The 26091-nt window shown below is 39.3% G+C and overlaps 1 protein-coding gene across 1 annotated transcript; it reads left to right on the top strand.

The window, feature by feature from the left end:
* The first annotated feature begins 8311 nt into the window (after positions 1-8311).
* Positions 8312-26091, top strand: LOC139796896 (inverted formin-2-like). The gene is made up of 11 exons (XM_071745413.1): positions 8312-10391; positions 10872-10933; positions 12314-12416; positions 12948-13033; positions 14062-14162; positions 15389-15459; positions 15563-15670; positions 16263-16333; positions 17889-18009; positions 18701-18865; positions 23291-26091. Exons 1-11 carry the CDS (start codon positions 10260-10262, stop codon positions 23411-23413), a joined length of 1143 nt encoding a protein of 380 aa, XP_071601514.1. The 5' UTR covers positions 8312-10259; the 3' UTR covers positions 23414-26091.

Genomic DNA, 26091 nt, shown 5'->3' with positions numbered 1-26091 from the left:
GTCTTGCAGTAGTCTTCTCACACTCACAGATGAGGCCATCAACTTTTGGAGAGACAGGGCCCCAGTTCCTGCAATTAAAGCACCAGAAAGATTTTATCCAGAATGCTCTACTGGACCTATTTTTCAGCTCATCCTTTAGTAAATCTTTGGCTTGGATGCCACTGTCAGCTGCTTGTACTCAAAAGTCCTTGCATTCAAGCTGCAGAAGGTGTAGATTCAAGTTTTGTTTTAAAACTGGGCATGTGCAGTATTGTGTTTTCAAAATTCAGAGCTTTATTTCTCAAGTTTTGTAATAACATTGTATCATAGTTTTGTACATAGCTGTCCATTTAAAATGATCTATGTTTATTGAATATCTGGTGTAAAATTGAAACGTGAATCAAGTGGAAGAGCTGGGTGCATTTTAGAACGATGCCTTTATATGGTAGCTCACTGTGGCCAGGCTCATGTTCAGGCTAAAGCTTATTTTGCTTTGCTTAATGGGACTTGCAATGTCCTTGTAATACTGAAAGCATTGCTGGACTAAGTTAGAAGTTAAACCAAGAATTAAATCACTGGTTTATTTTAACCAAAACATTGCTATGAGCATATTGGGTCTGTTAACAAAAGCAAAGATCATCTGAGAGCAGATGCATGGGCAGCTTCAGTTCAGGAGACCCTGCCGTGCTGAAATCCCATCCCTACCTAGCAGAGCCCCACTGGTTCCTGCAGAACCCCATAACCCACCCTAGGTTTGATTTGCAGGTTTCCCTTTTTTTACCTCTTTTTCCAGTCTCAGAACACATCCCCCAAGCATCAGTCCTTCTTCTCTTTAATTCAGTTTCTCTTCTCTCACATTAGACCCCAGGCTCCAAAAAAAAAAAAATAATCTGAGTAGCAAACATGTTTTGCAGTGTTTCCAGCAGGAGGCTGCAGCCCAGGCTAGCAATGAGCTCCTCCCCACCCCGCTGTTCTAGCAACAGGAGCAGCAACATTTGGAGATCCAGGACTTAAGAACAAATAGGCTCTGAGTGTTCTTGAGAATTTTACCTGCTGAAGCTCCACAGGCTGTTCTCTTCAGATGTGGCAACAAGACTCCACTTCTCTGTCTGGGTCTTTCAGCTACCCCCCCCTTCCATGGAGAGAGAGCAGTTCTTTTCACACAGCCAGAGGTTTTATGGCTCTGCATTCTTACCTTGGTCTTCAAAGGGTGTTTTCCATTATCTTTCCACTTCCCTCCAGAGTTTATGGAGGAATGGGTTATTTTGAATTACTGCCTATTTTTTGTTCCATAGTTGTCTGTGAAAACTATATTAAATTATTTATTCAATCACATCCCAATGAGCAGGCTGCAGCACAGTATTTATAATTTATTACTCCAGAGCAGCTCTGCTTCCATTACAGTGATTATTTAAGAAGAAGAGGGCGACAGAATCGGAGCATGTCAAAGAAAGATGTTCAACTGGAATGTGCAGTTTTGCTCCTTTTGTGAATTCAAAATAAAGCTTATGATCCTGAAGATTTTTCAGTGGGTGCAAGACCAAATTAATTGCTGTTAAAAACAACACCACTTGCTGCTATTACAATGCATCTGTGGTCATTTAAAACCAACAGTGGTTTTGGACCTCAAAAAACAGTTCTTGTAGTATATGACAGTGCCTGCACATGGGCTCCAGTACATAAAAGAGTCTGTGAACACCACAAGTTTATAACTGCCAAATAATTGCATATTCCTTAATTAAGGATTGGCCATATGGTAAAATGAAGCTATGGAGGAAATTAGCAGAAGCCTTTTCCAAGTATTCCACATCAGAATTCAGATATGTTTAATTGGATGGATTTTCAGGTTTCCCTTTGTTTTGTTTTTAATTACAACACTGGAAAGATTTCAAAGTTTAGAATAAAATAAGTATTTAACAAGATTCCTTTCTTTTGTGAGGATGGGGAGAGCCTATGATCCACCAGGCTTTGTCCATCAAAGTCCTATATTCTCCCCAAAGTTCAAAAGCACCTAGGCATATCTTTGTTGTATATGCTTAGAATTAATTATCCATTGTTTTGTTTCAGAGAAACAGAGATGTATAAATGGACCTACATATAGTACATGAGCACCACCACAGCATTGCACTGTACTTGGAGTATGGCTGAAATCTCAGTGTCCAAAGTTATGCTGGTGTCTTTCAGCTTGAATGCAACATTTGGTCCTCTCCTATGCTCAGTAGAGCAGAGTGGGATGAGAAATCCCTTCTGTTCTTGTTTGAAAGAGAGTGAATGCATTGGAATAAAAGAAAAATGCATGAGCCTGTTTTAACAACATAAACCAGTTTTCATTCTGTCTTAACATAAAACTTGGGTCTACAGCTTCATATTTCTGGTTTTCTGTACACAGTGGTCAGCTGAGTACAACATGCAATTTTGTTAATACTAAAAGTCAGCACTGTACAAATTCTAGCTCACTCTATATGGCAAGATAATGGTCACAGTCATGAAATATGGGTGAACATATTGGTCATGGAGTTATGTTCACCTAATGTATCTGAAAACAAAGAGTCATAAACCAACTCCATCAGGAAGCATGTTTTCTTCGGTCACTTCACAATCAAGCTGTGGATTAGAAAAACAGCTTTGCCATGTCTAGAAACTTGACTACAGGGGGTTAAAAATGAGACAGTGGTAGTGACTGGACATCACTAAGTGTTGGCAATTACTACACAGTGACATTCTTGCAAAATAACTGCACTGTTTCCAGCTTTTGCAATGGCAGTGCTGGTCCACAGTAAAGAAAAAGGTTTCCAGGTACCAGCCCTTAAATACCAGTGGAGAATTTGATCCCTGCACACCAATGGGTTCATTCAGCACTCTTAAGTGTAGCTCACTCCTCCATCTGTGATTTGCTAGCACTTAGTTCACATTAGGGGCTCACTTATGTTGCCTTTGCTGCAGCATGAGCAAATCTTGCAAGAACCCTTGTGACAATTCATACGGAGCCTGGTGTCAGTATGAATTAACAGGAGCTCTGCTCTTCCCTGATGCAGACTTTAAGCAGACTCAGCTTGCATTACTCAAAATCAAAAGACAAAAATCACTCTATGACAGTCAGCTCCTGTCAAGTCAGATTAGATACACTCCCAGCCTGTCAAAGCATTTTTTTCTTGGCTCAGCAGACTTTGCTGATGACACCTACAGTGAGGTTACGGTTGGTTTGCCCCGCTCTGGGCATGCAGAACCTGATGTGCTTGTTTAGTACTTAATCAGCTTCATACAACATAATTTGCAGTGAGTTCAGTCATGAATTAGTGAAAATTAATTACCAAATCCATCAGTCAGAATAGATGGAGAAAGTCAGAGCTACCCACAGAGAGATAAGGTTTACCCAAAGAAGAGGCAGCACAGGCAAAGAGTGTAACAGATCTAAGATGTCTGCTGCTGAGATCCTTTGACATCCACAACTTGATTTTGTAATCTAAATTAAACCCTCAGTAGCACACAATTTCCAGGAACAATCCTTTGAGGCCAACAGACTTTCTATATACATTTTTCCATGTTTTGTTTTCTCCGTTCTTCAAGGTTTTCATAGATAGACAAAACCACAGCTGAGCTGATCTATGGTGGGGATGGTGGTAGTGCTCTGAATGGGAGGCTAGACAAGACCTTTTCAAGGATCTCCCTCAACCAACGTTTCTGTGGTTCTCTGTTCAGCAAGAACCAGATACAAGAAGAGAAGCAGAGTAGTTCAGAAAATATAGGAGAAGGAGTAGTTCAGAAACCCTTTCAGGTCTATCTGTTAGTTCTCTTTGGTGAACCAGTAGCATACACTCAGAAGAATATGCCCCAGGAGCAGCGACTACATTCACCATAGTAGCAATCTACAAAATCATCCTGAATCACAGGATTTGCTTTTCTAAAATAAATCCTTAATTTGAGAGACTCCAGGGAGAATAGGACAGAAGGGTTTTTCTCCATCCAAGTGCTTTCAGCTGCTCTACTTCACCTGTAAAGGCTTGGAAGATGGAGGGGAGATCCTGACCTTCACAAGGTAAGTTCTGATCACAGCATAACTACATTTAGATCAAAGTACAGCCAGTGTGGTAATCTCTTCCAAACCACAACCTACCTCAAATCTAGCAAGAGTCCAAATATTAATGCTATCACACCATGTCACTAATCCTTTATGCTATACAAGCCCCAATTAAAGTATCTGCTAAAAATTATTTTCCATTTTGAAGATTTCATGTCTACTCTCTACAAAGCCCTCCACTAGGCCTACAAACCACCTCCTCCCAGCCTCCTACTTTTCACACCCCATCCCTGTACTCTACATACACCTTCACTCAGTTCCTTGGTTGAACTCCCTCCCCACTCTGCCACGGGGCACTAAGACCAGTGAAGTTTTCTTGCCCAGCATCTGCCACCCACAGCTCCTGGTGCTGCTCCAGCAGATCCCTGGTGCAGCAGATCCCAAGGCTCCTCCTGCTAGCTGCCAAAAAGTGAAGCCAGTTCCCTTAAAGGGATTTTCCATTCCTTCCATCACTAGGATTGAGCCCACAGACATTAAATTTGCAGACTTCACAGCTATGCTCTAGCAAGCAGCAGAGGCAATTATGGAGAGAGGAAAGTGAGCACTTTTCCTACTGCTTATTAAGGCACAGCAGTAGCTGGAGCTTAATAAGGGATCTTGATAGACTGCAAACAATGGCAGGTTTCATGACTGCTGAAGCAGTGAAATGGAATGCCAGGGACTGAGTTACTGGGATAACACACATCCGTAAACTGGGGGTAATGGTATCCTTTGAAACACTTTGATGACTGCTGATGAAGAATACCACAACAGAAATATTGTTAGTAATAAGCAAAAGTCAAAAACAAACAAAAAAACCCAACCAAACTCATTCTTTTTTCTCTTTTATGACTTAAAAGACATTGCGGCTATATTAGACTTAAAACAAAAGAAAGAGAACAACTTTCAAAGAACTACTTTTCCTTTAAGACCTCTATGAACCCGGATTAAAGAAAACCCTTGGAAACCCCTAGGAATGCATCTGAAAGGAAGAAGGTGACCCTTATGGGAAAAAGATTGCTTGTGCAAGAAAGAGTCAAGATGTCATATTTCTTCTACTTCTGATTTTTATCCTTGTAAAAATCATAACCATCCAGAATAAATTACGCCTCATGAAAAGTCAACAGTGAAGAACATCACACTTGGAGCCTTTTAGTGTAAGGAGGTCCCTGAACCCAAACCATAGCAAATGTAGCCCATTGGGAGGTAATGAAAAAGAGCTGTACTAGTTGGGGGGCATTTATCTGCATAACCAAGTGACTAACCAGGTCCCTGGTTGGTTTACATATCCTGTAGCTCACTTCCAGCCATTTGGTAAGCACTACATCTTCTTACCTTCAATAATATCTTATGTTGCAGATATTGACTCTTTTGCTTACTGGTTTGATGGTTACCTTGGAAGCATATGGGGCACAGTTTTTAAGTACCACCACTCCCCTTAGCACAAAAAAGCTTTAGGAATAGCACGCAAAGGGAAATACCAGGTTTTCTGAAGCATACTTTCAAGGCTAATGAGAAGTGTGCCTATTTTTAGCATGTCATTTAGTAGAGGAAAACAAAAGCCTGTGTTGTGGCAGGCCTTAAACACCAGCAGCTTTTCCAATAAAACAAAAGGCAGAGTAGCAGAACACTGAGAACAGCTTCACCATTAATTGCAAGTTAATTTATTTCAAGTGGATCATCAGAGTTGAGCTGCTGCATTGACTCACTCTCTGTTCCCTGCCCTGCCTAAATGGTACCAGCTTCTGGTTACCCAGCTTCTGGAGCTTTCTGCTAGACCTTGCCTGGTTGCATTGAGAGGTGTTTGTATGTATGTATATATGTATGTATTTACCAGAGATGTATTTTTGCACCTAGGGAGAAATTTGCCCACAAGCTTATTTGAACATTACCAGCAACGTAAGTTACAGCTGCCCTGAAATAATATCAGAGTTTTAATCTTGCTAACAGCAATGATTTTTCTAGGCAGTCTCAAAAGTATAATCTTTGGAGGTACATTAATGTAAGCCTACTTATCATTCAAAGCATATTAGCTGTTTCTTGTGTAGTATTCCTGGTTTATTAAGGTTTTTAAAAACAAGACTTTCCTTTGCCCAAACCCTGGAGCAACTTAGAAGAGCACTTTGATTTTAAAAAAAATGAGCTTCCTAATTAATACTCTTTTACTCATTCCTCCAACAGCTTAATTAAAATAAGCAGCAGAATTTTAATATGATCGTGTCTAATAGGATTTTTTTTTTAAATCAGCTCATTTTACTTCTAATATTTCTAGCAGAAAGTGGCTTATTTCTCATTAGACTCTTCCATAGTGCTGAATCCCTCACTTGTCCTGCTAGGGTAATTAGAGACATCTGTACAAGTTTAGCACAAAGATTGTGAAGTCCTAAAGGGGATGCATTAAGTTGTTGACATAAATTAAATGTAAGCCTGCTTTACCTTTGGGAAAGCATGAGCGTTTATGTGTGAAAAAAAATGCTTATGGAAACTAAAAATTAATTCAAATAAACAGCAAATACAGTTAATACTAATCTTCTATCTTAGGCCTTTGGCTAGGCTATTTTGTTTCCATTTTGTATGTAAATCAAGTGTTATTTTCTGGTTGATATAATATTTAATGTTTTTAATGGAAGTAATTCATACTAAATTAACATTAAAACCACCAATCAACAGTTTTACTGCTTTCTTTAGCCTTGGCTCCACAGGTTCACAATTTCACTGAGGCTCTTGTAAAAGCTGCACTCTATTATCAGTATGAGCTGCTGGGTTTCAAAGACAAAATGTTTCAAACTTTAGGAGGTGCTTTAGAGGTGTACTATGGACTAGAGATGAATCAGCTTGTTTGATCAAGCTGCCTTACAGAGTTACAGAGATTGTGCAAGTCATTACTTAAATATGGTGGAAAATGGTCATTCATAAGTATTAATCTAGTCCTTAGGGAACTAAGGTGTTGTATTCACCAAATAAGTCTGATTCTGCACTAAATATAAAAATGGAAGTATTCCATCCAGTTCACTCTATTAAAGCCAATGGTGCTACTAGTAGCCAATTAGTAGCCAATGGTGTTACTAATGTGTTGTTAAAGACTTATATGAGGACTGGGGTGATGGAGGGTCTTTGTTGACCTACAGTCCTAAAATGTAATGGGTCAAGGTAAAGGCAGTTTAATAAATCAAAAGCAAAGGCCTCTCACAAAAGAAAGGAAAACAAAAGATTTATTCTCTGCTTCCCATCATCAGGTGATGCCCAGCCACTTCCCTGGAAGTAGCTCTTCACTATGGACAGGAATTGCTCTGGAAGACAAATGTAGTAACTTATTTCCACTTCTCTCCTCCTTTTTCTTATCAGATATTGGTGAGTAAACCTCATCTGGTATGGAATATCCCTTTGGTCAGTTTGGGTCAGCTGTCTTGGCTATGTCCTCTCCTACCCTAGCCTCCTGGTTCCCTCTAACCCCTGAATGTTGGGGATACAGCCTTGATGCTCTGGGAGAATTGCTCAGCAGTAGCCAAAACACTCCTGTGTTATCAACCCCTTTCCAGTATGAAACACAGCACTGAGGGCCACAATGGGGAAAACTATCTCTACCTCAGCCATTTTTGTAAGTCCACTCCCATGATTAAAACTGGGCATATGTACAACATGGGAACTTCATAGTTTTTGCTAGTGGTTCCCAGATAAACTCTATAGTCTTAGGGCAAAAGTCAAGATTTGTTCCAGATGAAAACTTGGCTAAAATGCAAAGTAAAGCTATCTTATTTGTTTTAATGCTTACCAGTCCTTTCCCTCTGTGGTCACAGGTCCCTAAGCAGCTCACCCTGAGACCTCAGCTGTAGCTTGTTTAATTTATCAGGCTGTTTGGGAGTGTCTCTCAAAATCCCCTCCCTTCTTCATTCAAGGTAAATTGTGGTAACATGGTTTCTCAGAAACAAGTGGCTGTCCTTGATGTCTGAGAAGTCCCCTGCATAGAGCACCTGTACCAGCATCCATAGGAGGCACCCATTTACCCATTTGAAAGAGAAATTCCACAGAATGGCTGAGCAGCAAGGGGAGGAGAGTAACCAGGTAGAGTTTTTTATGCTGATAGCATTTGCTCCTCCTTTCTTTATATGTCATAACTAGATGTTAAAAAGATCAGGAGAACTCAAGAAGGAGCCTTATGTCTAGTAGTACAGCTTTGTTTCTCACAGAGCTGAATCCACCAAGAAATATCCCTTGGAAAACAGATAGAAATGTTTCTGTTCTGTGGGAGGGAGCAGTAGCCAGCAGTTATGGGGAACTTTGCTAACCCATGCACCTCCTTACTGTGTTGTAGAACAGGAAAATGGAACCAAGGCAATCCAAGGAGAACCTGCTATCAAGCATGCAGTGCCCAAGTCACAATAAAACAGTGTCCAGAAAATCTGTTGAAAGATTCAACAAAGGCATTCAAGTTGATATGGACTTGGATGAGGAGAACCCCATTACAGACTTGACCTTTTCTACAACAACTGGCCTTTCTGGGAACTCTCAGCAGTCTCCAAGGGACACATCACCTTCTCAGCAGGGTGTTTCCTCATCCTCCCAAGGAAAATCTGCCATGCCAGCTCTGCTGCCAGCCCCTCCACCACTGCTCCCTGGGTGCAAGGTGCCTCATCCCCCTCTTCCCATGCCTGGCATTAACACCCCATTGCTCCCCCCGCCCTGCAGCAATCCTGTGTGCAATCATAATACTTGTGGATGTGTGGGGCAGCATCAGCTTAAGAAGACTCCAACCCTGAGGATGAAGGTGTTTCACTGGCAGAAGCTGTCCTCTGATGTGGTGAGACGTACGTGCTTGTTTGTAGCACTGGGCTGATGGGTTAATTTGCTTCACATCCAAATAAAAATGCTTATGCTGGGAGGCTAGGCCTTGACTCAATGAGTCAGGTCACACAGGTCATCTCATTGTTTGCTCTTAGTACTACAAAAAATGGTAATCACTTAAAATTATGGAAAGCCAGGCATTCACTAGCAAATGAAGGAAATGGTAGTTCAGAAAAGCACTGAACTGAGGCTCTTGTGGCTGCTAAAATTATCTTCTCTAATCTCTCAGTCTCTAGTTGTTACTTGTTAAAAGTGATGATGTGAGTCTGCACTAATTAAGGTCTGTAAAATACCCTGAGTGTGTTGAGTGGAAGGATGTGTTGAGGAGTCATTCTCTGTGGCTCTTTCTAATGAGCTCCTGGCACATCGCTGGTGAGTGTCTTCTCAGCTGAAGCTTTTACTTTTCTTTTTTTTTGTTCATTTTCTTGCACAGCCAGAAGATACATCAGCCAAGATCCAAGGCTGAAAACCCATGTCAATAGACCTAGGGATCATACATCCTCAGGGTATGATGTAGCCTCCAATTTAATTTCATACCACATGTGATTTGTGTGGGTTTCTTCCCCCAGAAAAAATAACACTATGGTCTGTGGTTAAGATGTGTTCTGCCAAAGGAGTTTACAAGTCCTGTTGAACCTCAGCAAGGAGACTGTGAACACGTTTCCATTTATGCTGCAGCTTTTAATACTCAGTTCACACAGCACAGATCTCAGTTGTTCTCTATTGCTCTTATCATCAAGAAAGGAAGATATTGGGGGGTAAGAAATTGCGGTTACAATAAAATACATACACACGTGTAAAAACCTAGTTTGAGCCCTAGTGTACTTTCCTGAAATTCAGCTTCAGCTCTAATATCTTCAGTGCCACTGTTGCAATCCCTCCTAGAGAAAAAGGAGGGGAGATCTTTTGTCATAGGTACCCGTGTTATAGACAAGTTCATGTTTTGAAGTGCCATGTGTTTTTCAGATGGTCCTGGTGATTCTGGTAATAATGCTGGGCTTGGGAGTCCTTATCTTTTGCAAAATGAGATGTTTGGCTAATTGGACACATCCCCTGTTTGGGGACCACAATTCTGTGATGTGTAACTGCTCAGCAATAGCAAAAAGAATTTGGAACAGCCCATTAAATTCATCTGCTGCCTTCAGTTCAGTGAATAGAATGTGAGCATAGTTTTCCATGTTTAATTAGCCTTCAAACCCTTGGGATCCTGTCTGTGGAAGCTACCACCCTTAAATAATTAACATTTGTCCAGGACTAATAAGCATTGTATTTCATTCATCCTCTGAAGTGTTTTCCCTTCCACAAATCACACTGCCTTGAAAGTGCTCCTTTACCTCTGTGGTCCATCTTGAAGTGTTACTCTCTTCCAGAAAGTGGCTCCATGTGGGCTGTGATGCCAAGCAGCAGCAAGAAGCTTCTGGAGCCTGACTATGAAAGCTTGGAGCAGCTTTTCTCTGTCCGACCAACTGTACCTAAGGAGAAAGTTGGGACAAAATTAAATAAAAAAAAACAGGTACTTGGACTGCTCCTTTTCTATAGAGCCTGGCAAAGTTCTTGGAAGTGAAAGGCTTATTTACTCGTTGTTGTTGTGCAGTCACCATTTATAGTAAGAAAGTTTGAGATATTTTGATATCCATTGCTTAAGATTACCTAAAAGAAAAGCACAGAAGAGGTTTAAAATTAAACATGTTGAAATAACTGCTGAGGGAAAGGTCTACGTCTGAGAGAGGGAGGACATGGGAATTTCAGTATTAATTCTTTTAAATTGGATTATTCTAGACAAATCAGCTTCCTTCTCTGTGCCTTTGTCTTTTTCTTAAGTAAAACTAATGATGTGTACTGTTCTAAATTGCTCTGAATTTGATCAGTGAAAACTGCTGATAATGTTATTACCAGAGAAGAATGAGTCTTGCCCAACAAAGAAACAAAAGCTCTTAAATTTCTGTTAAAATCATGGTACATGTATTTCTAATTGCTTTTTTCCTTTTCACAGATCACATTCATAGGTCCAAAGAAAAGTCTCCTTCTGAGTATAGTTCTGAAGCAATTGAAGTGGTAAGATTTGGAGAGTATAATTTGAATTACTTATTTGATGTGTTTATTCAGACATTAAATTAAATCATATTAGCAGAAATACTTTACAACCACTATCTTTCTTTAGCAAGGAATTTTTTGGTCTGTTTTTTTTTTTAAACTAATGAGATATGTCAGTCTCTTTCCAGATGATTAATATCGTGTCTCAAACTGGTACTAAACCTAAAATGCACCACTAATCCCTAAAGAGACAATATTTATAAATAACAACAGAATCATGTGGAAACATTTTTTTCTTTGGTATTATTGATATAAATATCAACTGCAAGCAGTGAAGTTCCTAGCTGGAAGTTTCTGTTTATTTAATTTATCTTAAAGAGTCATCTCCAGGGGTTTACACCCAAAACCGTACATAGTTTTTATTCACAGTTTTTCTATAAATAAGAAGGAGTTTCAATAACAAAGGGAAATTTACCAAGTCACAGTTCTCACAGGGAAGGGAATAAACAAAAGCAAAGTTTTTTTTGGCAAAGTACCTTTACTCTTATATTCCCTGAAACTACTGCAGGATGAAGACAGATATTCTGCTCTCACCCTGGCCTTTGTGCAGTGGCTTATGTTATGAGGGCTTCAAAAAGAAACCCAGCCTTGAAGTTCCTTTGTGTTAAGAATAAATCAGAGGAATTTGTTTTGTGATGGAAAAAGAATAAACAAAACAGCTTCTCAGTGGGGAAGGCTCTGCAGAGCCTACTTGGGTTGCTGCTTCCTCTCTCTGTGTGATTCCCTTGCCAGTGGTTGAGCTCTCCTGAGAGCAGGCAGTGACCCTGGGATCCAAGAGCTGAGTCCCAGTTGCAATCCTGAGGGATGAGGCCACTTGGCAGCTGGGTGCAGCCCCTGTCAGTGCTGGTGGCTGCAGGGAGCTGAGCTTTCCAGAGCCCCTACCAAAGCAGTCTGAACTCATTTCAAAGACATGTTGTCTGCCAAAGTTTCAGGGAAAGATTTTGGGTAAAACCTTCTGGGATATAAATACTTCTCAGCAGGAGAAGACCTATTAGTTTTAGCCCTGACTTTGCTGCGAGCAGTGGAGAAATTCAAAAGCAAATATCATCCCTGGACACTCACAGTAAGGAAAGCCTTCAGGGTTCCTTGTGTAAAGAAGAGCAAAGCCCTGAAAGCACATCTACATTGTACGGAATATTGTTTTATTTATGGCTTTAAAAAAAAAAAAAAAAAAAAAAACACCTTCACTTTTTCATATTTCCACAGTATTTCTAAAGGCTAAGATCCAAAATGTAATGGGAGGCATTTCTACAATGCCAGCTGAGAGACTGGGGTTTCTTCTGTATGTCCCACAGCTCCTCTCTAGGCTGTTGTTCCCCAGCACCTCTCTCTTTCCTACAGCTCAAATGAAGAGATTGCTGCCATGATTCAGAAAGGGGATAAATCCAAGCTGGATGCTGAAATACTGAAGCAGCTACTTAAACTGCTGCCTGAAGACCAGGAGGTATCTATTAAGTGTGTTATCCTGATGGAGTTCGGTGTGTTTTGTGTTCAGCTTGGAACAATTCCACTGCCAGAACAAGATCTATTAGGGGAGGTCAGGCAACAGCACACTGGGATGCTCAAGTGTAGGACAAGTGCTGCTCTCTACTCCCACCATTTTAATTAGATGGGTTAAGTTTATTAGCATTTGTGGACTTAAGTGAATGAACAGCCCTTCAGAGCAGGTTTCAATAAGGAGAAATGAAAGGACCCAACTTTTATAGGGGTTGCTGGACTTCCATGTGTTACAGCTTTCTGAATCCCTGCCTGTGGATCAGGGATCATCCTACAAGATGCTGTACAAATGCAATGACATTCCAGACAAAACAAAACCTATGTGGTTGCCTTGCAAACCAGTTCATGTATGGAATTTATGGTTCATTGACCTCACTCCCATGACCAGTGAGTTCAGAAAAGCCAGTTTCATGCCTGTAAGCAGCAATGGACACCCGAAATATCTGTGCTGCTATTTTACTGTTTTATTCCCTATTAGATAAACAGCTTGAAATCTTGCAAAGAAGACAAATCAGTGCTAACAAATGTGGATCAGTTTTATCTCCATCTCTTGGAAGTTCCAAGGTAAGCAAAATGTTCCTTGTCTTCCACCCATGAGTACGGTTCTTATAATATTCGTCCATAAGAATTAAGGCTTCTGTTCTACAGGGATGTTCCTGATACTCCTTCTTCAGGATAAATGATCTGACAGCTTTTTGTAGAGATGCTTTGAGAGATGTTTCCTTCCCAAAGTCCAAAGAGGCTTTCAGACCCCTTTGGCAAACTAGAGTTAACTAACCTTGGTATAAGAAAACTTTTGACTGGCACAACTCTTCTTTGGATGGTGTGAAGCTGCAGACTGAATCCTGCCACCAGGCTGCTGATTCACTCCACTCCTGGCTTAGGCATTCCAGTCTGCCAAAGAGAGCCCACAAATCCATGAGTGAGTCACAGCAGTGCCTGTGCTTTCACCACCTCCCTCACTTTGCCAAGTCAGATGAGACACACACACAGAGAAATCTTTATGTTGTTCATAAAAACATGATGATATGTTATAATTCATAGCAATAGCCCTCCATAAATCTGATGAGCTGCCCTGCCACAACCAGAGACAACCATGGTGAAAATGTGGATTTAATTTCCTCAGACTTACAGCTAGCTTTGGAAGTGCTCTAGAAAGTGTTTGCATGGCTCTTCAGCTACATTTTTCCATGGTGAGGCATAAATATCATTCAAGGACATCACTGCAAAAATATTTCATATTTCTGTTTGGGAAGTTAAAAGGAAGAACAAAAATCCTGGCTACTGCTGCCCAGGAATTGTAAAAAATTATGGCCTCATTATGCAAGGAAGTCACTGCCAGATGCCAGTGCAACATTACTTTCTGAAAGAGGATATGACAACTGTTTCTAGGACATCATTGGAAATATCTAAGTGTTTGATTTATTTATAATGCAGGGCTCATGTCAGAACACTGAAGAGAACATAACAATGTCAGTACTTCTCTTTGCCTAAAATGGGTAGTTCTCTTGCTGAACACAAGTCAACTAATGAGGCTTTTTGGGTTTGTTTTTCTGCTGTTTTTTGGGCTTTTTCCCACTGATTTCTTTTAGCTACCAGTTGCGAATTGAATGTATGCTGATTTGTGAGGAAACAAAAATTCTGCTGGAATGTCTGTGGCCAAAAGTACAAGCCATGAGGAGAGCCTGTGAAAGTAAGTACATTTGTGCTGTGCCTGTGCCCGGGGTCAGTCATCAGAAGTTTCTACTTGAATAACACCATGGTAGTGTATGCTATAGGTTAATCAAAATGAACTTTTTAACTGCTGAATACATCGTGAGTATCAAAATTATTCTGTAGATTCCTGCTTCTGGAATTCGTTCTGCAGCATTGCAATTTGTGCTGTCCTGCTCTAAAAGTGGAGCTTCTGTCAACATCAAAACCACAGAACTAGCCCCTGTCAGTGGTTCTGCAGAGAACAAGGAAATTTCCTTTATGTCAGTGCCAGGTTCTGTTTGAACAGCAGTTAAATTTTTGTGTGCAGTGGAGATTTTTATCCATAACAATGAATTGGTTCCTGGTTTTCCTCCAAAGCACAGTGGTTCCAGTCCAGCTTAGCTCTGCAGTGAATCAGGCCACACTGCTATATTAGAACCTGGTTTGGCTTCCAAAATGCATGGTCTCAGATGATGTTCACCAGTGTTTCACCACTCCATACAAAATTAGCCTAGGACTCAGTTTGAAGTTGTCTTTCTGAAGTTGCTCTTGGATTCTAGAGTCCGTTCAATAGTTTTAGAGAGTCACTGATCTGTTGAACAGTGAACCTGCAAAACTTTGGGTTATGTTTGTACATAACACTTGGCTATACCTGGCTGTCTGGTGTCAGTGCTGTAGTTACTCTTCACCATTAACACCTCTTTGCAGTCCCACCCCGTTGTCTCAGTCCCTCTCTCCAACCCACTGCATGACTCAGTATCTGCTCTAGTGCTGCCAACACCTTCATTGTTACCCCAGATTCTCCCACTAAAATGCACAGCTTCTGGTTATCACTCTTGCTAAGAATGATAATGAGGTAAAAAGCCCTTTGCTTTGCTTAACCTAGAACAACCTGTGCTGGAAATGAGAGCTGTAGACTTTGTATGCTTTCTTCTGTGCCTTTCTCTCTCAGAAATGGCTGCAGGGACAACACATCTACACCCCAGACTTGATGGGAAAACCTAGATTCCCAACTGTTTGTGGAGAAGAGACAACAGAAACTTACTCTGTCCAATTCCATTCATCTGATTTATTTCTGTACTAGAATATTTCCAAATCCATAAAAATGACTTGACATAAACTTGGATATGAATTTTGTTGCCCTCACTGTCCCTCCTAGGAATAATCCTATTTCAGATCATTTAATTTGATGTATTGAAAAATGTCTTTCTTTTTATTCTTCAGCACTTCTTACCAGTCACCGACTGCCACTTTTCTGCCAATTGATTCTTAAAGTTGGAAACTTTCTAAACTATGTAAGTAAACTGATTTCCTTCATTGCTGTAGTCTAAAGATAACAGAAAATTAAAGTGCAAGACTCAGAAACTGAAGAAAAGAATTTTTTTCTGTATCTTCTAGGGGCATCATGCTGGGGATGCTGGAGGTTTTAAAATTAGTGCCTTGCTCAAACTAACAGAAACAAAAGCAAACCAAAACCACATTACCTTGCTGCACCATATTTTGGAGGTACAACAAGACTATGAAATTATTCCTGCATGCATTATTCTCAAATATTAATTCCTCAGAAACTAAGGGGCTTTGACCTCAGTAGCACCTCACTGTAGAAATCTGGAGGGTAAGCCTCTCTGCCTGAAATACGGTTAAATTTTTTCCACTGTTCACTATGTAGATGAGATCAAATCCATAAGCAGTAATGTTCAGGGAGTTAACACTAGGTTTGCTTTCTCAAGTTCACTTAACATGTCTGCTTGCTGTTTTCTTTCACTTCTTCTCCAGCTGCTCTCTTGTGTTGACATGGCTCCTAAACTTATCTGCCAAATTAAATTAATTTTAGTGGTACAAAGACAGAATCTCAGGTCAGCTTGTGTGCTGTGGCAGCATGTGGGATGTAAGTCTGAACTGTTAAGAGTCTTCTTTCTTTTTAGCTCTCTGTGAGTCTTAACATGAGAGAAAAAATGAACAAGACTAAATTTACCCTTGCTTTTATAAGAATGAAAACTGGAGTGGTAATTTTTCAGGCATGATATTGTCCAGCTGAAAAACTATCATACCCTTTGACTGACTGTGTATGGTAACCATTTTTTCACTTCAATTTTAGGAGGTTGAAAAAAACCATACAGATCTGTTGCAGCTTCCCAGAGATCTTGACTTTGTTTCCAAGGCAGCAGGGTAGGAGGTTATTGTTTGTTTTTGTCATGTATGAATTGCCAACCTCTTTAAAGCCAACAAGGAGCTGAGTCATTTTATAGTGGTTTAATAAGGTCACAGAACTTTTCTGCTGTGGGAGAGAGAGGTTCCCTTCTAACACCAAACACTGTTGAGATTTGTAAATCAACTCGGTTAAGATTTTTTATGAGGAGCTCAGGGTAATTTTTCTTTCAGACACTTCAGTAATAACTTAGAAGTCAAACTGTGTAAATAGTGAATGCACTCATTTTCAAGGACCAGCTTTCTCCACATATTGCAACAGAAATGTATCTTCACTGAAATTTCTCATATTCACATACAAGCACATCAGGAGGTACATGCACAGAGCTGGTTTAAGGAGGGAAGGACTGGGGTGATTGCCATTGCAGGACCTCAGGATTCTCCAAGCTGAGTGTCAGCACAAGTTTCCAATATCTGTGGGTAGAAAGAAAAGATCTGTTTTAGCAGACTTTCCCCCATGTGTCTGAAAAATTCATGAGCCTAACACCAGTTCTTTCTGTTTAGCTCAGAAAAATCACATAGAAATATGTTAAAATATATTAATCAGAATATACAATTATAGAACCAGGATTAACATTTTTTAATCCTGAATTCACAGGAACTTTGCAGTGTTTTAATTTCCTTGCAACAAGAAGCTGGGGTAACTTTTAAATTTGGAGAAGGATTTACATATGCTAAGTGGCTACTAAGTAATATTTTTATTCAGTAATGCAACAGAAAATATTATGGGTTTTGTGAGTTATCTGGGCAGAATTTAAGTTGGATGTTATTCTGAAATATTGATTTATTTTTGCATTGCATTATAATAGAAATATTTGTTACCTGAAACTAAATCGTGATGGACAACAATATAAATGTATTCTATTTTGAAAGTAATTGCTCTCTAGTTTAGTTGAACTGCGCAGACTTACAAAGTTGATTTACTAACCAAGCTGCAGAGAACCATTTGCAATGCAAATCCTGCAAGGAACTCTTTTAATGCTGCTCATTTCTGCATTAACCATGGAACACCTCGCCAGGTTTTCCTGATTCAGTTTGGGTTTTCTCTGGTACTAAGAGCTGGTCAGAACCATAGAAGATGTTGGTTGGGCCATGTAACATGTTTGGGTCACCAAGTGAACTAAATGAACTCTGAGAAAATATATAATTTTAAACTAAAAATAGATCAGTGAGGAAAGGCAAGGAGTGAAAAGACTGGTAAAGTAAAGACAGCATTGGCACAGGGAAGGTGAGCATGTGTTGCCTATGAATAAAAAAATTTGGAGGAGTTTGTTGAATAGTAGACCAGTGTGGTTCTTCCAGGGAGGATGTTAAGGGCAAAATCACAGACTCTCTCTTAGATGAGGGTTTGAGAATAAAAAGGATTTATATAGAGAGCTACCTGCAAAAGCAGGGTCCGGGTTGGATGATTAATTCTACATTTGTTTGCAGAGAAAATACAGATTATAATCATTTGACTTAATGAAAACAAAATACTCTCTCCTTCAATGTCCTGTCCTTTTCATGTACCTTTCAGAATCCACTTCGATGTTATGCGGGCTGAGGCAGGTGCCCACTTGAAGAAACTCTTGGAAATAGAGAAGTGTTTATTTTTGGCGACAGAGGACTTAAAAATACAGCATGCAAAGTCTGTTCAAGTAGGTAACATGGGTTGTGACACACTTCCCATCCTTTTTCCTAAATTCTTTAAATCTCAAAGACATTGTTACTCAGGTTGCAAATGAACATAGAGCTTTGTGGGAAAGAGTTCTTAACTCCATGCCCCCTGCACCCTGGTGGAAGGAGCATCCAAGATTTTCCTCCACTTCTCTAACATTGTGTCATGATAAGGAAACATGAGGAGCTTTGTGTGTGGGCAAAGGAAATGAATGCCCTAAAAGTTATATGTACAGAAACATATTTTCTCTCTGTTCTTTGGGGGGAAAAAAGTGAACATCTGCAATATGCTTTCTCTTTTTTGCCTTTTTTTCCCCCACGTATTTCCAAACATCCTAGTTTCTCATGTTCTCAAAACAGGGTCTCCTAACTAAAGTTAAAAGGCAGAAATCCTGGTGCTTTTTCTCCCTCAATGAGTCACCACAGGTTGTGCCAAATTTCCACATGGATGTATATTGAAACTGGCAGCATACATTGAGATGCTTTAGGCCAGATGAAATAAAGGGAAATGCAGATGGCTCGATTAAGAAGAAAATATCACACATTGTTAATCAATCTTAATTGTCAGGGTTTTAAACTGGCTGCTCTGTGTTAGCTGGCTTGAGTCTTTTGGGCAGCTCAGAATATGCTCCTTCTAAATATACACAAATTGTGTTGCAAACTATGTCTCAGGGCAGTCTTGATGCTTCGAAGGACCTGCAGAAGGAGTTTGCCACCATTGAAAAGAAGAAGGAAGAACTTGCTGATTATCTTTGTGAAGACAGGGAAAAAATGTCTTTGGAAGATGTATTTAACACAATGAAAGCCTTCAGAGAGCTCTTCCTCAAGGCCTTACAGGTGGTTTGCATTTATGCACGTTTAGAAATAGATTGGCAGCTTTTTTTTTTTTTTTTTTTTTTTTTTTTTAAGCAAGCAAGAGCTTTTTCCTCCTACTCCAAGTTTGGCTACCTAAACACTGGCTGCAGGAGAAAATGAAAGTGTTTACTTGCTAATAACCTGCAGCAAGAAATGAGCATGTGGTCAAATGTAAAATGTGCAGGGTTTTGTTTTTGTTTTTTTTTTTACTGTGGAGAACTATGAACATTCCAAGTCGCTGTTCCCATTGTAAAATTATTTATCAAGCCACAGTGCAACAGGGACTTAGTGTTGTGTGAAAGAATGAGCAACCTGATTTGCTTTATAGGCTTTACCTGATTAGCTTTATAGGCTTTGCCAGTAGGCAAAAGGTAAATTTTTGAAGAAGTAAAGCTTAACTGAAAGATATGTTCATGTAGGTATTTCAGTGTACTAACTACTTGAAAACAGTGTTTTGTGTCCATTGCAGAACTAAGAATCCCCCAAGAGATTATGTTTGGCGTTTGATTAGTTTATAAGACTTTACTCCTTGCAGTAATGAGTAAGAAAACAGCAGCTTCACCATAAAAGTTGTCGAACACCTTCCAATTAGTAAGTCTCCAGTGAATATCTATTTCACATCTGTCACTGCATACTTCACACCCAAACTAATGTACTCCCTCTAGGGTTTTATTACTGCCAGGTGACAGTGGCTTCACATTTATGTATTTTAACAGCAACCATCACACTCTCCTGTGCTGACTCCAACAGCCTTCTATAAAGGGAATCATCTACATGCCAAGAAGTACTGCGAGAATACAGAGAACTGTGTTGGAGAATGTCAGGGCAAGAGGGGTGAGGGAGTGCTTTAGAGCAGATCATAACTTCAGATGGAAACAAAGGAGCTTCTGAGGAAGGGCTGGAAGATGAAAACTCTATCCTGTAATGTACCTGCTTGTCTTATGAGGCACCAGGTGTCAATACTGCTGCTCAGGCTCTGAAATTAGATGATAGCACTACAGACAGTCTGGAAAATAAACCCTACAACATTCCCTTGGCAACACACGTGACCCTTAGAGTTCCTAAAACTCTAGGAAGGAACGAAGGAAAGAATTGAGCGATCAACATCATGGCTCAGTAACTGTGGAGAGCTACACTGGAAAATTTCTGTGAAGGGTAAATCCAGCAACTGCAATTCTTTTAAGAAAGAGTTCTAATAAAAGTTATGTAGTGTCTTAGCACAGCTGCAGAAGATTTAAACTACATTTTAGCAGCTTGTTCACAGCTAAGCTGGAGCAAAAAGAAAGAAGGTACTTTTTATCTCCCCAGCATATAAACTCCCTTTCATATTATTTTTGGTTCAATTTCCAAGGAATTTCTTGCCTTGCTTTTTCCCTGTTGCTATAGTAAAGATACTGTCCTCTGCTTGAAATTGCAAAATGTGGAAAAGTTGAAGCTTTTAATTTTTTAAGTATTTTATTGTTCTGGGATTTTGATTTGTACACTAGAATTGGCCATGTGCATCATCTGTTTCTAGTGCTATTTGATGTAATCTTTAAGGCTACAGTGAAAGTTTTGAGATTAATCTTCTGTGCAAATCAGGTCTTTCAGCACTACCAAAATTGTTAGTGCCATCCTCCCATTCTCACATCAAAAAAGAAATGGAATAATTTTGATAAATAATGATCCTTCATGGCTCTTAAGCTTACCTAGAGAAATTTTGGGTTTGTTACTTCTTTGTTTAGAAAAAATCATTCTCTATTACCTGTGGGTTCTTTCTGGTCTCTTATCCTTCAGGTGACAAAAACTGAGCTACACAACTGAAATTGCTGTAATAAGAATTTGCCCTCTTCCTCTCCATCTATTTGGAACTGGGAAGAAAAAAAAAAACAAAAAAAAAACAAAAAACAAAAAAACCAACCAAACACACAAAAAAACCAAAACCACAAAAACTCAGCTTTTGAACAGCCAAATGATCCCCACCCAAAACTGCAAACAGTGGAAAGGGCTGGTTTGTCACCGAGGGTTGATGACTGTTGTTTGTTTCACCATAAAATAAAAGGAGCAGATGGCAGGAGAAAGGAGACAGGGAGAAAATAGCATCCCAGCTCAGAGATTAAAAAGACAGTTCTGGAGATTGAGTTGTAAAATTGCTGGGAAAAGAAATACTGTGTTGTAATAAGGGATTGGGAGAAACATTTAATTTCCCTTAGCCCTTGCAGCTGTTCAAAGAGGGCAGCTTCCCACAAAGAGGCTCTCTAGTTTCAGGAAAAGGAGAGGAAAAAAAAAAAGTTAATAAAGTCTGATCTGAGAACTGCTGAGTTGATAACAGGTTGTACAGACATTTCCATGCAGGGATAGTTGCCCTGAACGTTTCCCTAGGATAACCCTGTTGGAGCAGCTGCTCCTCAGTAGGGTGCATATGGTGTTGGAACAGGATGTGCTGGAGATAGTGTGGGGATAAACAGTTGTCATGGAGCACCTTTTAATTTGAAGATCAAGCAAGGATCTAACATACAACAAAGTGTAAATCCAAAGAGACTCCCCTCTTTCATTTAATTTCATCCATACAGCTGCCTTCAGTAATCCAGGAAATGGAGAAGAGATTCATTCCTCTGCCTTGCTACCACCCCTTTACCTTGTTGGTCTTCCTTCTGTTAAAGAAATCCTGTAAACAGTGTGTTTGCACTGAGTTGTGATGTATAAATTTTTTAAATTTATTTGAACAATTCAGTTCAGGCTTTCTCAATCCATTAATATATTCCTTACGTGTTTCAGTTTGTTTTCAGTAAAATGAGTGCTGCTCAAATATCAGGACAATGAATTTCAGAATTCTTATTTCTGGTGGCATGTTACACAGAGAGGTTTTCCCAGGGCTCACAGATCTGCAGGTCTCTCAACAAACGTATTATCTCAAAGGCATTCTGCTAAAACACAGCAGGACTTTATCAGGAAAGGATGTAGGTGGCATACACTGATTGAAAAGCTTTTAGCCTCTGCATAAGACTTCACCACCTGTACCTCATTCTTTCAGAATCACCTGTATTCAGGGCAAATAGTTAATTTTCTTTCTTTGTCAAGAGAACAGTATTTTTCTCCCCTTTTCCAGGCATACAGTCAAGGTCCCCATAATCTTGAGCCTGTATTTTGAAGAGACTAACTCTATTAGTTCACAGGTTTTCTTTATTTGTCTGGAAATTTCTTTGGACCAAAGAATCCTAGGCTTTTACTTTCTATAAAGGCCCTAAGAACCTTGTGCATGTTTCTTGGGACTTCTTTGGCTCATCTTACTGAAAAAGGGGCAGATGACCAATAGCAATCGACCAAATCTATTACTATTGTGGAAAAATGTCCTTTCTGCTGCCAAATTCTCTGCAAAGGAGATCTCACATGTCTCCTCAAGAATTCAATCTGCACCAAAGCATCAGCATCTTCCTGGGCATTATTAAATTTTGTAATAGGACAGAGCAGCACCATCCTCTTCACATCACAAATTTCTATGGCAGCGGGCCCAGTAACTACTGATCCACCAACAACCAATGTAGATTGGCTACTGACTGGTTGCCATTAAATCCAGGCAAGCTTCCAGGTGGTGGGGGCAATGTTTTGATGATGACTGCAGCTCTGGAGCAAGGATGGCATAAGCTTTTAAGAAAATGTTTTTCATCATCTTGATGTTTTGCTGCAGTTACCCCTGTTGTTCAGAGCTACCCTCTCCTATGAATCTTATGATTGTACTGCTTATCAAAACCCAGAATACTGTTCCACTGAGTAAAGGTCTACCTTTGCTAGGAGTAATTCAATTTCTTTATTTTCCCCCATTAAACATATCATCCCAACAACAGTAGCAGCTCTGTGGAAATTAATCATGTCTGTCTGCATAAATCCTAGTAGGATTCATGCCTGTGGCAGTGGTATGACTGGTACCAGCAGATGTTCCAGTTGGACTGTGCCACTGAACACCAGTGCAGAAACAGAGCTGGCAAATTTAATGGGTGCTTGAGGAGAAACTTGGAATTGCTGCTTAACACAGTTGAAGACTGAAATCCCTGGATGCAAACAATGTAAAATCAAAGCTGCTCTGGGATAAATCTCTGGAATGCTAATTAAGCTAAGCTAATGTTCTGGTTTGTGGACAAAGGGGCTAATTAATAACAATGCATTTGTCCATAGTTTAGTTTTATCTGCAAGGTTGGTAACATCATTATGTGGAAAAGGACAAGGGGAATAACCAGGAATAATTGTTCTGCTCTTTACCCTCAAATGCTACCAGCTGAGCATTTTATGTATGCATAGGGCATATTCAGAATAGCTATTAATTGCAAGGTGAGAGTTTCTTAACCAGCTTTTCATCCAGTAACTATTCTGCTTTTTTTTTTTTTTTTTTTTTTTTTTTTTTTTTTTTTTTGTCCTTCTGTATGGATGCAGGAAAATCAAGAAAGAAAGGAGCAAATGGCAAAGTCTGAGAAAAGGAAGAAAAATCTCAAAGCAGAAGGTGCAAAGAGGCTGAAGGGAGAGTATGGAAAGAGCACTACTTTTAGCAGAAACTAATTTTGGTTTACTACCCAGTCTTTCGTTAGTTAGATGAAAGTTATGTGTTTAGCTGTGGATTATCTAATACCATGAGAGTGATTTAGCCACAGGTGATGTAATTGTCAAGTAGACAGTGTAGTATGACATCAATTTTCAAGTGTACGTGAGTGATCAGAAGAAATAAGGATGTCAGCAAAAATATCACTCCTAATGAGCAAGTTATTGTCATTCTGCTTAGAGGTGTTATGCTGCTTGTGCTCTGAAGAGTTGTTGGAAGATTTTCAGTGGTATAAAAAGTTACATATATTTGACCTTCAGGCTTCACTGTATCACTCTAGTAGGCATGTTTAGCTGTTACCAGAGCATTTCTGTTTTTCTGATTAGAGGTCTGATTCCCTAAAACTGTTATGTGTGTCTTAGAAGAGTGTCTGTGCTTTCCTGAAAAATGGGTGATTGACATAAATGCAGAAAAATATTTGCTGTGCTTTGTTGGGTGAGAAGCATTTCTAGTGCTAACACTGGCATTTGTCTATTTTAGAGTTTTATTTTGGCAGACACCTGATATCCACTTTTCTTTAAGATTTCTGCCTTTAGCCCTTGCTTATGATTCTTCAGAGAACCACTGCAAAAAAGGCATTAGTAAATCTGGGTGGAGTTCATGTAAATATTATACTAGATTCCATACTCTGGAAGACTGCTTTTGCTTGTATTGATTGTCTCTTTCACAGAAACTAATCTATAAAAATATATTTTAAAAACACATACATTGAAAACTGACCCAAACAAAGTTTTCAATATACTCTTACAAGCTGTACTGCAAATATGTTTTATGTACTTTGTAATCATAGCATGCTTAGTATGAAGCTGCAGATCAGAACAAGAAACCTTTCTGCTGTAAATACAGAACTTAGTACATGATTAAAAAAATTATAAAGCAATATTCAGCTTTAGGATTAAAGGTGGGCTTCAACCTTGTGAAAAGGAGTGCCAGACCAAAATAACCTTCTGTGCTTACAAGATGCAGTTTAGGTTTAATAGTCAAATTTTAGTCCTTTGTTAAAGGATGGATTTAATTCTTAGGATATGAACTTAAAAATGAGAGAGCATTTAGACTCCAAATTATTTTTCAGTACTTATTTTAGAAACTTGGGCGTAGCACTAGTGACAATGAGAATCAGGCATATTTTTAATCTATTTTATCTGCATTAGGATGTGGTGACATAAATCACAGAGGGTATCAGGTCTGGCACTGCAGGGTGTTGAAGGTCATCTTAACATTCTTCAGTGTATGTAAAAACCTTTATTTTTAATCATATAACTAAGAAGTTAAGTAAGCATACAGTAGCAAAGTCTCTTAATACAAGCAATAACCTCACTCTTCCAAGTTCAAATAGAAGAGGTCAGGGCAGAAGCACTTATATATTAACAGGTTACATGGGAATGCTTGCAGCTACTGAAGACTGCTGAGAACCAGGATGAGTCAGAAATTTTTATAGAAATTCAAATGAATGGCATGATTAAGAAAACAGAGCCATATCCTACTTGATTCTACATATTAAAAACAGCTTTTCTGTGAATAAAATTTAAGATACGGTTTCCTAAAATGTTCATTGACAGTCTGGACACTCAAATATTTAGGCATTTTTTGTAACTCCTTTGAACAAGTTTACATATGTATTTACATAAAGATTTCTATTTTCATGCCTGATACTGTATTAAGCAACTCTCCTGCCTCATTTTCTTCAGCTCCTGTAGCAGCTTCCATTACTGAGCATTCCAGTTATTCAGGAGATTTCTGTCAGATACTTGCAAAGACCAGTGTTGTGTGTTATTTCAAGAGAATTTCTTTGGCTAACCAAGTGAAAAAATGAGCAGCTCCTAATGGAAGTTTGGGCACACAGCTGCTGATCGAAGTAAGCAACAGGCAAAAAACACTTAAAAAATGAAAATGTACAATTAACTATCTAGTGAGAACTTAGGTATATCGCTCTAACTCTGTAACTGTGGCAAAAAATGAAATGCTATTAAAAGATCAAGAGCAAGTAAATGTTGTTGAACAGTATAGGAGTCCCACATCTTAACTACCATCGTTGCATATAGAGACCAAGTATAAAAGGAGACACTCTCCAGTCCAATTTCTTATGTTCATATACTCAACACAGGAACTTTTCTCTGGAAAATAATTATTGTCTCAGCTTACACAGGACTCAATCATTTGGCTCTAAGTAAAAAACATAATAAAATGTCAACATAAATTGGTCTTGCAATAGTAAAAGCATTCAGTCAAGAGCTGGGGAAATAAGCAAATGTTCTGCTGTCAAAAGTTGACTGGGTCCCTGTTGTATTGCTTGGATTTGCTTGTTTAAAGCATGTAATAATGGTTTTAAAACTGTGTATTAAGGACATGTCCAATCAAGTTTACTTAGATCTGCATTGCACTCTAGTATGTATTTGCAACCCAGGATGTATTTCACTTTTGTATATGTTCATTTTAGTAAACAGATAAACAAATGTACCTGAATCTGTGAGGCTTGCTTGTTGTTTTAAATCACATACTAGCAAATAACATCCCAAATGACTGCTTCTTCTCTGCTGATTCTGAGCACAGTGTTGCTGTTTTATTCAGGTGGCATTATTTTCAGGTACAACTGCAAGGAAAGACTATCTGGCTCTTAATCTCCTAAAGAAGATGATAA

The sequence above is a fragment of the Heliangelus exortis genome, chromosome 5 (genome assembly GCF_036169615.1).
Source record: "Heliangelus exortis chromosome 5, bHelExo1.hap1, whole genome shotgun sequence".
Classification (NCBI taxonomy): Eukaryota; Metazoa; Chordata; class Aves; order Apodiformes; family Trochilidae; genus Heliangelus; species Heliangelus exortis.
The sequence above is the reverse complement of the archived record's forward strand: the minus strand, read 5'-3'. Positions and strand labels throughout refer to the sequence as shown.

Coding starts and splice junctions, on each gene's coding strand:
- LOC139796896 (XM_071745413.1), top strand. CDS start 10,260: ATGTGGGCTGTGATGCCAAGCAGCAGCAAGAAGCTTCTGGAGCCTGAC. Junction 15,671..16,262: donor TGCTGCACCATATTTTGGAG/GTACAACAAGAC, acceptor CTTCAATTTTAG/GAGGTTGAAAAAAACCATAC. Junction 18,866..23,290: donor TCTTCCTCAAGGCCTTACAG/GTGGTTTGCATT, acceptor GTATGGATGCAG/GAAAATCAAGAAAGAAAGGA.